This window comes from Morone saxatilis, unplaced genomic scaffold, assembly GCF_004916995.1.
Source record: "Morone saxatilis isolate NCDOM2014 unplaced genomic scaffold, NCSU_SB_2.0 Contig24, whole genome shotgun sequence".
Classification (NCBI taxonomy): domain Eukaryota; kingdom Metazoa; phylum Chordata; class Actinopteri; family Moronidae; genus Morone; species Morone saxatilis.
This window is the reverse complement of record NW_023339807.1, coordinates 12,221,859-12,236,764: the sequence shown is the minus strand read 5'-3', so window position 1 is coordinate 12,236,764 and position 14,906 is coordinate 12,221,859. Positions and strand designations below refer to the sequence as shown.

Genomic DNA, 14,906 nt, shown 5'->3' with positions numbered 1-14,906 from the left:
ACTTTGGCAGTCCTGGAGCTGACTCTTCCCTAATATTGATTGGCTTGTCTATGTGGAGACAGATGAATGCATTAGTACCCAGCTCACCCTGCCACTGAAAATATATTAAGTTCATGTATTAGGCACCCTGTCTGGTTGCCATGGAGATGCACCAGGAGTGAGGGACCAGGGAGGAGAGGGGGTGGGGGGATGAGGAGGATGGGAGACGAGCGGGGGATACAGGATGTGATGAGGCAGTCGACTTGATTTGTAGTCCCGCTCCCTCTTCCTCTTTCTCTGCCTCTCTCTGTCACTTGTGTCCTCTCTTACCTCTTGCACCTGCCTTTCCCTTTGCTTTTCCTCTCCTCTTTGTACCATCACTTCATTTTCTTGTTTCTCGAACATTCTTTCACTGATACTTTTTGGAATTTCTAAACTCCACCGGCTAGAATATACATTTTCTCGTTGATCACTATTCTATTGATTTTGTTGACCCTTTTGTTCCTTTTTTTTGGCTTTCGTTCTCCATCTCGCCATCTCCACACCAACCGTTCGCCTTTTGTTCTTTGTCTATTTCTTGCCGACATGCTTTCCACTTTATCCCTCTATACGTACATAAGCATTTAACTCCCTCTTCATCTGCCCCTCTCCCCCCCATGCCGCCGCCTCCCTCCTTGGCTCGCTCCATCTCTGTGCTCTGCAGTAAAACTGGTGCATTGAGGCAGCAGGAAATGGGGACTAGAGACAATAGAATGGAGGGAATTGTAGAGGGAGTCTGTGGTGCTCTCTTCTCAAACCCAAGCATGTTGAGGCAACATGAGCAGGCTACTTTCAAAATCCTTTCATATGCGATATACATATAAAATCCATATTCATGGAATTGATTTTTCAAGCATCTCCTGGAATGTAAACCTTGGAATTGTAGTCACTATGAGACCAGGATTTGAATAAAAACTGTTAGTACAGAAACCTTTGTTTAAGTTTGATGCCCGTGCTGAAAAATGTGCACATCTGCTCTGTGGCTCGTGTCCGTTAGCTTGCTGTTCAGCACCTCTCTAAGCTGCTATCAGTGCTTCATTGATGTGGAAGACAGTCTTCGCCTGTGTTGGGGTCACGTTTTGACTAAATACAATGTTAGAAATGTTGACACCTGCTTCAGGAAGCTGGACCAGATATTCAACAACGACGAGGGAGTAATTGAAGCTGGCAGAGTGGGTGCGGAAAACTATCTTTTATTATTATTTTCTTATAAGGTTTTAGAGTTTTTTCTTCAAGGCAAATGTAATAAAATGCATTCAAATAGTAATTCAGCTCGAAAAAACAATTAGTGATACCATGTGTAGGTGTATACAGTGAAAAAGTTGGTTTATACCTGTCTGATATTTGTCCTTTTTCAAGGTGAAGGCTATGAGGGACAGCTGAAAGAAATTCTGAATGCGCAGATTCTGCCCATGGTAGAAGAGTTTGACAAAAAGCTGAATAAGGGTAGCTAAACACCTGCTCTGATAGACACATAACCACACAAATAAATGAGTCTTTAGAGCGTCAGAATTGTTAAGTAAGGTCAGAAATGGAGGGGGGGGGGTGTAGAAATGAGAAATTTCAAAATGATGCCCTGAAGCACACAATTCACCAGGATGTGTTGAGCCAAATATTTCTGTCTTCCTCCTCCTCCTCCTCCTTTCCATCCATCAGACACAGTGTATGAGAAAAGGTTGCAGACAGCAGCAGACAATTTCATCGCAGCTGCCTCCAAACTGCCTAGAGGTGAGACATGGTCTCTTTGCCTTTTCCTTCATCTTTTCATCTAAGGCCTACATTAGGTCATTACAGCTCCCTCTGATCTCTGTACTCGCTCTGTAATAAGCTAGTTAGGTTATTACAGCCTTTCAAATATTGTGGAGAATAAAGGAAGCCATCAGGTTGAACTGATTCATACTGGTTGGCACTAAATCATCTGTTCTAAATTAAATTATTTTTAAATTGAGTATAATCTTAGTTAACTATCTTTGTTTTCGCAGTCTCTGGATGTTTCCCTCCATGCGGTTAGTGTCTTTATTTATTTGTGTGTCTTCAATATCATTTCAATTTTTAAAAATAAAATATCTTAATCCATTTATCAGTATTAGTTTCATGCACCCATCAGGTTTCCAGAGTGCAGGTGCCGTGTACAACTGTATTACATGCCAGTATGACTCTTGCGAATTCCCTCTTGACTGTCCAGGTAAGCATTGCTAATCTGTCCAACATATTGGATACTGTTACATCACAGTTTTTTTACACAAAAGGTGCACTAATCCAGACTTGACACATTCTTACATAACTATATTTTCACCTTTATAAGCATCCCCTCTTGATCCTTTATATGCTTTGCTTTTGATCCTTGAAATGCTCTTAGCAGAAAGTCGGGATTTGAAAAAGAGACCAAGGCAAGGTTTTATTTCCACACATTATATCTTTTGCACAGAGCCCCCAAGGTACTCTTTAAGTCCTTGGCTTCTTTATGCAAGGTGACAGTTGACTCCCACACGCGATGGTGTTCGTATCACCCTGTACAGCACAGCCACTGTTTAGCATATCATCACTTTTACTCCACTCCTCAGAGACTGGGCTTAAGTATTATCATTAAGGAGGGCTCAGACTGCAAGAGCTGCCCCCCTGTGAATGTTATCTGTGTGTGTGTGTGTGTGTGTGCTGTGTGCATGTGGGTGGCTATATGTTTATTTCAGTTAAAGAAATTAAAGTAACAGAGAACAGCAGGAGCCAAATGTGGTGCGACGTGCCATTTCACTTACCAACCGATATCGAGGTGATCTGGAGGTTTGCAGGAGAGGTATGTTTGGTGTACGGTGAATCACTGCAATGCCTTTAAAGGGATAGTTAAACATTTTGGGAAATACGGAAGTTGGCTTTGTTGCCAAGAGTTACATAAGAAAATTCCTACCACTATCATTTCTGTCAAATGAAGCTGAAGCAGTTTTCTTAGCTTAGCATAAAGTTTGGAGGCAAGAGGAAACAGCTAGACGACTTAGACTAAAAAAATAAAAAATCTGCCAACCAGTAACAGGGTTTGTACAGAATGCGACTCCACTTGTTAAATATTTATTAGTGTATGTTTATTGGCTCATGGGTGCCCTCTCTCGGTAAATTCTGTTGTGTTACTTCTCAGGTTGTTGAGTTCATAAATGTAGAAAATGTATATCAAAATGTCTTCTGTATGAACACGTTGGTGTTGTGATTTTCTGGTCATATATCATAAAATAGCACGTTCTGTAAACAAGCTGGCTAATCTTGTGATAAAATAACTTGTTGATCTTTTATGTATGTGCTGTGTCTGAGCCAATCATAGTAAGCCACCTGTATGGCAGACTAGTATGAAATATGTTCCTTCCCAGACAATATATGGAGCACAGAACACACAACACAGGGTCTCATTTCTTTAATTTCTAAAAACAACTAGTTGTGGTTTCATGGGAGTTTTATGAGGAACTATTTCTTTGCCAGGTGCAGTGACCTACCTGACATCTTGGTGCCAGGCAACCAGCTGGGACTGCAGGAATTCACTACGAAGAAATATTCTAGCTCATAACTCTCAATAAAACCACAAAATTGCCATTTTTACACTTAAGTTTTTGTGTGGTTTAAACAAACAAGAGCTAACAGGTTACTCAGTAAGCTTTAGAGGTGCTGGTAGGTGGATTTTGTTACCTTTGGAAAAAAGCTAGGCTAGCTGTTTCCACCCTTTTTAAGTCTTATGCTATGTGTAAGCTAACTGGATGCTGACTGTAGCTTATCAGTGTGAAAGTGGCATCAATCTTTTCATCTAGCTTTTGGCAAGGAAATTAAAAAGCAAACTATTCCTTTAACAGTACTTTTTTATATCGGTCTTTGCATCTGTGCAGATCAGCATAAATGATTGCTGTCTTCAGAATTCATAAGAATTTATTCCTGGACAGGTGAAAACCCAGCAGGTGGATCAGTTTAAAGAAGTGACCGCGGGGATGGATCCGCTGTATTCCATCCCTTCAGCCAGTTTGCAACATCAGGGCACCTACCAGTGTGAAATCTACTCGGGCCAGCGCTCCATTGTCAGACTATACTATTATCTCACAGGTAACAAGATACACAACTTTTAGGAGAAAGAAATTGTGATTGATACCGATCAATCTGATTATTTTATACCGAGACACAAAATAAATATACAAAATAGCCTTGATAATTTAAATGTTTGAAGGAATGTAGAAAAAATCTATCTGATCGATATATTTTGACTATTATTTTTGGTTGATGAAATACAGTGTGTTTTCTATGGGTACAAATTTTATTTTATTTACATCATTAGATATAAATAAATGTCTTATGTCTTGTGAGATAATGGATACAACAGATGAATAATATTTACTCCAAATATTGAGAATTACTTCTTTAAAAGTAATTACATGAATTGGAGACTGTATATATATATACCAGAATATATAACATATACTATATACCAGTATATACAGTATATACATATACTGTATATTGCAGTATCTCCTGATTGAAAGCTTTTCAAATATATTTGCACTAAGATTTCTTAGGAAACTATGTAACTTCAGAACAGTGTTTTTACTTTCGTACCCTCCCTGTTCCTTCACCATTATCTTTTACTTTGTGTCCTTTATGTAAGTTCAAATGCTCCCCTCTGTTCTTTCTCTTCATCTCTTTCTCTCTCTCAGTGACCCCCCAGGTTGTGGCAGGCCACACAGAGCTGCAGGAGATATTCGACCTGTCTCTGCTCCCAGGAGGGTGGTTACTTCCTGCGCCTGGTGGTCCTCCCCACTCCCTCCTCCCCCTCCCCTCACCACCGCTTCTCATCGCCTGTTTAACTGCTTTGCTTCTGCTGCTATTTCTTTCCCTGGGGTAAAACAAACCTATTATTTGCACAATATGATATGTGAACAGCAAAGAAACTTATATTATAAATGCACTCCTTTCCTGTGAATTCAAGGCGCCCCTAGCCAAGGCATATACAGTATATCAGCTGCTATCATATCTCCCCACTTTTTTTCTTTTTTTTTTACTATTGCAGGACTCTGTATTGGTCATCAATACGAGAGCAAACAAGTTACGCTGAACAAGCAGATGGAGATTAATATTTAGGATTCTGAGAGTTGGGAAGATGCATGTAGTGCATTAAAGGAATTTCATGAATCCTCTGGTTTTCTACAGCGTTACGTCATAGTTTACAGCAAGCCTGTGTGTGACTCCTTCCACCACTGGAGGGCAGGATGCACATCTTTATCTGCAGTATACACTGTGCTGTATGCAACAACCATTTATTCTCATTTGTGCCAGTGACAGTGACAGTGATGGAAAGTATAGTATATATGCTCACTTACTTTAAGTACAATTTTTTGGTACCTTGCTTTGACTTATTTTAATTTTATGGAACTTTATACTTCTGCTCAAGAGGGAAATATTCCACTTTTTATTCCACTACATTCTCTGACAGCTATAATTACTTCTTACTTTGCATATTCAGACGTGATATACAAAACATATAAGGAGCTTATAAAATATGATGCAGCAGTATAGATATGCTGCATCACAATTCAGTTAAGCCATAAGCAATAATGACAATATCATTCTCTTAATAAATCTAACTCTAAAAGGGACCATTTTGCATTATGACACTTAAAGTACAAATTACCGCGCAAAATAACCTGGTTAATAACACTTATTTACCGAGTTGGTCTCTTCTCTGGATATTTTTCATCTAATCGCACGTGACCAGTTTTAGCACAAACCGCTAATTACCGTATAACGCTAGTCAAACGGGGCATGAATACAGTGAAAAAAAGCTATTTCTACCACTAACAAGCTCAAATAGCACCACACTTACACAGTAGCATAAAGAGGTCCTACTTGTAACGAAGCATTGAGACGTTGTATGTGTACAGACAGTCTATTAAAAAGATAGTTTACAACAACAGTAACTCACGTAAAACAGGCGCGCCATCTTGGAAAACAGTCGGACATCCAACTCCTGAGATGACTTGAACGCACCACTCCCGTCAACTCGCCTGTTGCAGAAGAGAAGCACTGAACGGCAACAGAGGACTACTAGTCTACTAGTGCTCCACAGCACACACTGAAGAGATGCGGATTATTCAACTGAATTTGAAGACATTGACAACGAACCCTTTCAGTTTAATGGACATCTTTATCTTTTCGAGCGGAATATACAGACGAAAGCCGGGAGCTCCGTGAAAGGGTACGAGAGAGAGAGAGCTAGCGTAGTCAAAGCTCAACCCTCCAGAAAAAAAATCACCTCAAGAAAAGTGCGTACGAGAGCCGAGAACCTGTTTCGGATATTCTGCATGAGGTAATGTGTGAATTTGTTGTCATAGATCATCTACTACACCTAGATTGTATAAGATAGCCGCGTTTGTAGAAACTAGGTGGGGGAGGTTACACTAAACTTTATTGCTTGCTTTTGCTAAAGTCGAGCTTTTTGCAGTAAAGCTTAGATACTCATAAAAATGTAAAACATAACTCGCTAGTGTACTTACTCAGTGGATAACTGTCTATCTGGTCCCTCCGGTTTGATCGCCGCCCCAATTTATTTTCGGACATGGAAAAAGTTTCTAGTAGCAACCCTGTTTATCAGAGAGGGGAAATCTTCAGAACTGTACAAAACACTGCGTCTCTTGGGTGTCCGACGCAACAGTCCCACTCTGCAACACGGCACTCCTTTCCGTGGCCATACTTCACAATGTCCGCAGGTACACCACCAGTTTCCTGAAGTACGAGGCTGTGTTGCAGCATTGACTACCGGTAGCCTCTCTCGTAGCCTTTCACGGAGCTCCCGCGGTCTTCGTCTGTATATCCGGCTCGAAAAGATAAGGACGTCCATCAAACTGAAAGGGTTCGTTGTCAATGTCTTCAAATTCGTTGAATACCGCCATCTCTTCAGTGTGTGTCTGTGGAAGCACTAGTAGACTAGTAGTAGTCTCTGTTGCTCGTTCAGTGCTTCTCTTTCGCAACAGCGGCGAGTTGACGGGAGATGGTGCGTTCAAGTCACATCTCAGAGAGTTGGACTGGTCACGACTGTTTTCCCAAGATGGCGCCGCCTGTTTACGTAGTTACGTGTTCTAAACTATCTTTTTAATGGACTGTCTGTACACATACAAAGTCCTCAATGCTTCGGTTTACAAGTAGGGACCCTCATTATGCTACTGTGTAAGTGTGGTGGCTATTTTGACCTTGTTAGTGGTATAGAAATAGCTTTCTTTTCACTGTATTCATGCCGTTGACTAGGCGTTATACGTAATTAGCGTTTCGCTAAAACGGGTCACGTGCGATTAGAATGAAAACATATCCCAGAGAACAGACCAACTCGGTAAAATGTTATTAACCCCAGGTCATTTTGCGCCGGAACCTTTAAACTTCTGATGGTTCATAACATATCAAAAGTATTATAGAATTTTAATATTCATTTTTATTAAAATAAAAAAAAGATTAAATGAAATGCTGGGTTTAGTTTTCCACAATAAATGGTAAAATATCAGTTGTCCAATTACTATTCAATTTGAAATTATCCTCAAAACAAATAACAGAAACAAACATGTAGCATTATCTCAAAACAGATAATGCTACATGTTACTTTTGTTTATCACCACCAAGAGTGTGTCAGTTCTTTTCTATGGCTGTCCTTGTACTGATATTTAATGCAAGGGGGGGGGGGGGATAACCTCAATACATAGTGCTGGCTTATGGACCAAAGTCAAATTTCAAAGAAGACTACAATGTAAAAAAAAAAAAAACATCTGATGGCCTGTGTGTGCGGATTCGGTCAAGCCCACAGGTGACCACAAGGAGGCAGCAACACTGCATCTCATGCCAAAAAGCATGAGAGGATGAAGATCAATCATACTGTTCAATGACACTGACTCTGCATTGAACTTTACTCTTACATTTACAGTGTGTCACATCAGGGCTGTTTGGTTGCTAAAACGAAAGACACATTGCCCCAAAACAAATCTGAATCACAAGAGAGGATGAGGAAGTACTTCTATTGCAAAAATGATTTTTACTAAAAGTGTGATCCTGTAGTCATACTGGGTTTTTTTGTTTTGTTCTAACATTAGTTATTAGATTGAACCCTTCAAAGGCCAATGCCTCGCTCAAACCCTTTTAATGTCAGAGTCTACCTTCGTGGTCTGAGTGTTTGGCAAAAGTCATTAAGTATTACATAACAGGTTCTACTTCCCCTTTTGTACTCTGATTGGTGACCTGAAAACACTTCTCAAGGTGGAAAATTGGCACAATACTTTTATACTTTATTTAGTGATTGTATACTTTGCTCTCCCTCCAGAAAATGAGTGGCAGGCTACACTTGGTTGCTACAGGTCAGTCTGACTTACACTCACAAACTCATGTAGTACACAGGATCACATTTATTCACAAAGACAAGTTTATAATCAACATCTGGAGTCCCAGAAGTGGCAAAAGTTGCTCAAAGGTTGTCAGATAAATCAAAAGAAAAGGTGAGTACACAAATAAATAATACAAAAATATATATTTCCTTTTTCTTTCCATTTTCTTTCTATCAGTTGAAAAAATGAATAATAATTTTATATTACTCTCACAAATCATTTCTCTACATTTTCCATTTTCATTGTTGCACTGACATTTACATGATAGTATTACTACAGAAGAAGAACAGACAGAATACTAAATTCAATACAAATTGAACAGTCTAAGTTTAATATAGTATTTATTGTAGCGCTGTTGGATAGTATTGCATTACACTGTACAAAGGTTTATGGTCAGTACTGGAAGTATGGCATTATGTGTTTGAGTAAACACTATACACATTTTGTGACAGAAATATAACTTCTAATGTGCTCTAACAATAACAGGTTCTGTCTTCTTTTTTTAATCTTTAAAGCCTTATATAGAAAACGTGCAGAGATAAGATACAGTCCTTGTTACTTTACAGAGGACTGATAGAAATCCCTGGAAACATTACAAACTGGCATGGGATATACACAGATCATATACACATCACTTATCACATTTCTCATGCACATGTCAATAAAATATATTTGTTTACTCAGAAGGAAGTATCTCGTGATTGAACCAACCCTGTGTTGTTATAGTTAATGATAAATAAATCATCCCTGATAAGGTCATACAAATCTAGGTTGTTATCTGGGCAAAATGACTAAACAATTCAACAGATTAATGCAGTATAAAGAGTTTATATTACATTCCAGGAGCTGCATCAAACTAAATCCAGAGATGAGCCCAGTGCTTCAATCTGTCACTATGTCAGTAGTGTTTTAAATTACATGCATTTCGACTAGAAACCAATTTGACCTATTGTACTGAATGTATTACTGGCGGTGATTTCAATCTGCTCTTATTCTGCTCAGTTACACCTTATCATGTCTTTGAAGTTGCAGAGTCAAATTTAGCTTCACTTAAAAGTGAGATCACATGGACAACAGTCAGTAAGTCCCAAAAGAGGGAAGAGAACAGTGTGTTTAAAGCTTAAACACATTAATAACCAGCAAATTATTCAAAGCAAACAATCATGTTACTGACAAATGCTCTGATACAAAGTGTTTGACTTTTTCATTAATAGTCACATGGTTGCTAAGAACCTCCTGTTTTGTTCTGATAACCGCAGGGCAACAGACTGTTACTGTGGTTGATGGTTCCAGGTACAAGAAGGAGATATTGGACAACTCAGGCACAGTCTGCTCTTTTGTGCATCACCCCACACCAATACCAGACTTCTGCTGGGAACCACAGCACCCAAGCTGGAAGACCATGTGATGAGAATCCAAAATATGTACCAGACAAAGCCGTATCTGGGATTTTGACCCGTCGCTCAACATGTTTGTTGTTAATAATGTTTGTAGTTGAGTATCAAAGTAACAACACTGTAGCAATATACAGTACATGATGTAACATAGATTGAATCTGAGTTTCTCTTTTCAACTGATTTTGCATGTTAACCTTCAAATTATTATCTTGACTTGTGATAACGTTGAGGAACTCTCTGCTCTTTGTTGACCTCTGCAACTGTGAGAGTTCACTGACATGATTATCACACTAATACTTTATCAATGCGGGTGTGTTCTAGGTTCCACCATTGATGGGCATATTAATAATAGAATTACTAAAAGCCATTACACCCTAAGACAATGTCTGGGTGTTTGTTCTTTGTGTTTCCTTTCATTGTTTCATTTTGGGGATAAGTATTTATGTTAATAACTCATATTTTATGCTTCAATAGTGCTTGTTTGCAACAAAAAGATGTTGTAAACAAAAAAGCTGAATTCATTCTAATTTCTTTTCTACATATTTGAATAAATTACCTGACAACAAAACTTTTTACAAATTATTTTAACACGTTAGACATTTTCCTTTACCTCTGACTTCCAAGTCTTCTCTAATAGTCCCATTTCATAAGTCAATACAGGGGGTTTATGTTTTTGAGAACCCTGTTTTGTATCAGATGAAACTAGATGAAGAGTATGACATTTTTACATTGTAAGAATCTGTCTTCCTATAAAATAGTTAAAATAGCTAAAATAACAGTTCTGCTGACCGTTCAATAAACCCGCACTAAGTCTCCTCAAATGAATGATGTCTTACTGGTAGAGAAAACACAATATGAGGACTGACTGGGATCTGTGAATCTTATAAAGCACTCAGAGAGTTTCTAAATATAGTCAGACATTACTCAACACTTAACTTGTCATTTAATGGGCAGATTGCTTGTATTTTTTCCCACTAGGCTGCTCGGTTGCAAGGCAACCAATGATGCATTGTGACAAGCCTTTACAGCCATAAATGTAAACTGTATGGATGTGAAATGGTATCTGTTTGTATTTTTGTGTTTACCCTGGATTATATTAGCCCTCTAGGCCCTAGCTGCTTCTAGACAGTTTTTTGTGTTTTTTTTTTTTTTGCTGCTTGAGGCTTTCATTCTTGTTTATATTATACAACCATCATAATTCTAGGAATCAATCACTTAAATCTACTTTTTCCATTGTATCATGATGTACACACTGTAAATGAACTGTTCTCTTGTAGAAAATGCCATTATTATGTCATTGTAGCTCATCAGGTTTTTTCACCTGAATTGACCTTTAGAAAATATTTGTGACAGCTTCATTATTGCCCAGTTGGGTTTCTGTGCCTCGCGCATTTCTAAAACAGAAATGATCAGATTTGGATCTCAGGGATGTAACTGCTCCATTTTGAAAGGCATTTTGAAAGTTGCCTGACAAGTTTAAAGATGACATTATATTATTTATTTTTATTATTTATTTGTTAGACATTACCAGAAGTTAATAATAATGTCTTTTCATCCATTCATTTGTCATTTAAAAATGACACATTCACCCCAAAGGGGGCAAATTTTTTAATGTCTTAAATATATTTAATTCAATATTTCAATTACTCAAACTATTTTGACAATTTGAATGACTGTGACAAGCCCCAGGGGGAACTGCGGTTAAGAACACTGCAACATTTTGCAGGAAAGTTGTGGGCTCTGATTGCTGTCCACTGGAATGCTGTATCAAATTATGTGTTTTTGCGCAAGTTCCTGTAAATGATGGCAGCTCCACCAGTATGAGTGTGCATGCTGCAGCTGACCCTGGGATCGTCAGATGAAAGCTGTGGGGAACACCCTGAACTTAATTTGTCCAAATACTGTGTGCCAAAAATAACTGAATGATCTAAGAAGGTTCTCCATTTCTATTCTGTATATCGGTTCATTCTCTAATTTCAACCCATCTGGATTTCTTTTTCTGTCCTTTTTTCAGTACAGAAATTAGTAAAAAGGGTAATGATAATATGTACACCGTAAATCTAAAGTGGAAAACACTGGATTGGTAATGGCAACCACAAACCACACCAACAAAAGAGTGAAAACAAACTTGTTTTATTGTGTCTTATAGTACTAATTTCCTCTTATCTACCACAGCATTGACAATATTTAAATCTCTACATGTCTTCTTGTATTTATTATAAAGTATTAAGTCATATAACCACCATGGTGGTTTTCACATGTTCTGGAGGAGCTTCTGTAAATCAATGCTTCCTCTGAGACAACATGATAGAAGAGACCAAAAAGAGTGGTGCTGGAGGTGGTCTCTTCTACTTCCGATTTGTAACAGATCGAATGTGCACCCCAACATGTGTGCCAGCTGTTCCTCTTTCCTGAAGTCAGGGAGGGAGGCCCAGACAGGGCGGGGGAGGACAGGCTAATTGAAAACAGACTTGAGAGGAAGTGATGTTTGGCTTCGTCAGACTCTTGGTTTGCTCCTAAAAAAAAGATTTTTTTTCCATTTCGCTCTATTCCCTGACTCATTAAGGCTCTGTCACTGTAGTGTTTTGTAGTAAATCACATCAGAGCTTTAAGAGGCACATTGTCTGCTTTACAGCCTGGACAGAATATCCATGATGATCCAGATGTGTTGCTATTAGAGACCAAACACTGGCTATCAGTGATGAGTAATGTCGATGCTGTTCTTGAGAAAATCAAGACACCTTTACTCATGTGAAAGAATATATTTGTCTGCCAAACTACAGTTTGTTTCCTTATGATGCCATTGGTCTTGTGGTCATCTGGTCAAGGTCCACTGTTGTAAAACTCATCCCCTGTTATTGCACAACAGCAGTTCAGTGGCAGTGGAGATCAGTATACTACACATATAGTACTTATTTTAAGAGAGCATGCTTTGTTTACTGTTTATATACTTATCAGAGATATCCTAACCAAAATTAATTATACTTGAACGTGAATATGACTAAAAACATGTGCCAATCATCTTGTTAATGTCATTACTGACCTGTCACTGAACTGTCACAGGAGAGTGTTCCCACTGGCTTTAAGACAGCGTCCAAACAACTACCGCCCTGTGACACTCATCCCAATTCTGATTAAGTGCTTTGACAAACTGGTTCTCCAGCACATAAAGAATAACATCCCTGCCAGCCTGGACCCCCACCAGTTTGCCTTCAGAACCAGCAGATTCACAGAGGAAATGAAAAAAACCCTGTGGGCCAGAGCATTCCCCGACATAGAGACAACTCTGTTTGTATATGACACCACCATCATTGGCCGAAACAATGAAGAGACTTCATATTCGGAGGAAATCAAGAATCTTTTAGAGTGGTACACAGAAAACAACCTCCTGCTCAATGTCAGCAAAACCAAAGAGCTGATTGTTGATTTTAGGAAAATAGAGGCAAAACAGTTTAGGAATCTATGTGGTAATCAACATATCAAAGAACCTGTCATTGTCATCTCACATTTCCACCCTGGATAAGAAAGCATGCATAAAAAAACACTGTATTTCTTAGGGAAACCTAAAAAAGCAACATTCCTGTGACAAGTTCCAACTTTTACGGAGGAGGGGCACCCTGATAGCTCACCTGGTAGAGCTGGTGCCCCATGTACCAAGGCTGAGCCCCTGTTGCAGCAACCAAGGGTTTGAATCATGTGGCCCTCTGCTGCATGTCATCCTCTCTCTCCACACCCCCCCTCCTGTTACTCTTCAGCTGTCACTATCCATTAAAGGCAATAAAAGCCCCCAAAAATAAGTTTATTAAGACTTTTACAGAGCATTTACACAAGCATCAGTGGAAATCAGAAATGACATGAATTAATTGAGACCAATTAACACCATAAAAGGAGGAGCTGGGGTGGAGGTGGGTTGCAAAGCGGCTTGTAGAGGAAGCAGCAAAGATGATGTACTGTAGCTGGAATTGACAGCTGGGCTTGACTTCGCCAGAACTGTTTTACCACTAGTTTATAGGGAACTATATATAACCTGGGCTCGAAATCCCTGCCATAGTAAAGTTCACTGGTACTACAGTTCACAGTGTAGTTTCAGTCCAAATATAACTTAGATGTAATCTAGCTGTGTACTCAAAGTTTACTAGTCTTCCACTTACTAAAGAATACTTTAATAAACCAAAAGTAGGCTAATTTACATCCACGAAGTATTGAAATACACTTAGTGTAAGTGTATTCTAGTTTTCTATAATCATGTATTATTGCATTAGTGCATTTTATTATGAGCCAATGTATTTTTCTCCTCTACACCTGAATACCTGAATAACACTGATGCCCAATTGTATGATACATTTAACAATTTGTGTGTAAGAAACTTGCTTTGTTGCCTACGAAAGATTAGAACATTTAGCTGTGATGCTCCTTTTTCTCCCTTCCTGTCCGAGATGGTCATTAACATGTATTTCCAAGATTACAAAAAGTGACTCTGGGTCAGACCTGTATACAGCTCTGTCCTGCTTTATTAAATAGACTAAAGACAACTTTTTGTTGTATCATTGTTTATTTCTTAAATTATCTGTGAGGAAAAACATAATTTCCATAATATCCACCTCATCCACACCTAACATCAGAATGTGTACATACATTAACCTTTGTCCAAAAATATATTGATGACAACGGTGCACTTGATGTTTGAAAAATTGCCCTTTAGATGTTGTTTTAGTGGTCAAGAGCCCCTTTGTGCAACCAGAAACACCTTATTTATGATGTTTTTGCACTTACAGTACCTGTTTATTTAGTCCTGCACCCTGATAGTGGATCAGCTCCACCATTGTTTGTAACTATGAGAATATACCTTGGCACTTTAACTGCTCTCTGAAAAACTAAAAGCAAGCACTCCACCCAACATGTTGAGTAAAACATTTTTTTATGTAGCCTACATGGATCAAAGGTTATATAATTCATTTGAAGGTGATCTTATAGATACTGTCCCACCCAGCTCATATAAAGTTGGCTGTCTTGCTCATGCTCCTTATACAACCTAAGCGACATGCTTTAACTGAAATCCTAGGAGATAATTCCAAATGAAATATTTTTCTTTATTCTACTTCGTTTAAGA

At 38.7% G+C, this 14,906-nt stretch overlaps 2 protein-coding genes across 2 annotated transcripts in view; one reads left to right on the top strand and one right to left on the bottom strand.

The window, feature by feature from the left end:
• LOC118335796 (chymotrypsin-like protease CTRL-1) overlaps positions 1 to 6,914 on the bottom strand; it is a gene marked incomplete in the record, with an annotated part of 151,345 nt that extends 144,431 nt beyond the window's left edge. Inside the window, 1 exon segment of the mRNA XM_035672233.1 lies at positions 6,850 to 6,914.
• Positions 981 to 5,114, top strand: LOC118335792 (sperm acrosome membrane-associated protein 6). The gene is made up of 8 exons (XM_035672228.1): positions 981 to 1,194; positions 1,378 to 1,464; positions 1,675 to 1,756; positions 2,103 to 2,203; positions 2,709 to 2,812; positions 3,936 to 4,092; positions 4,698 to 4,881; positions 5,051 to 5,114. Exons 1-8 carry the CDS (start codon positions 981 to 983, stop codon positions 5,112 to 5,114), a joined length of 993 nt encoding a protein of 330 aa, XP_035528121.1.
• Positions 6,915 to 14,906: the final 7,992 nt, after the last annotated feature.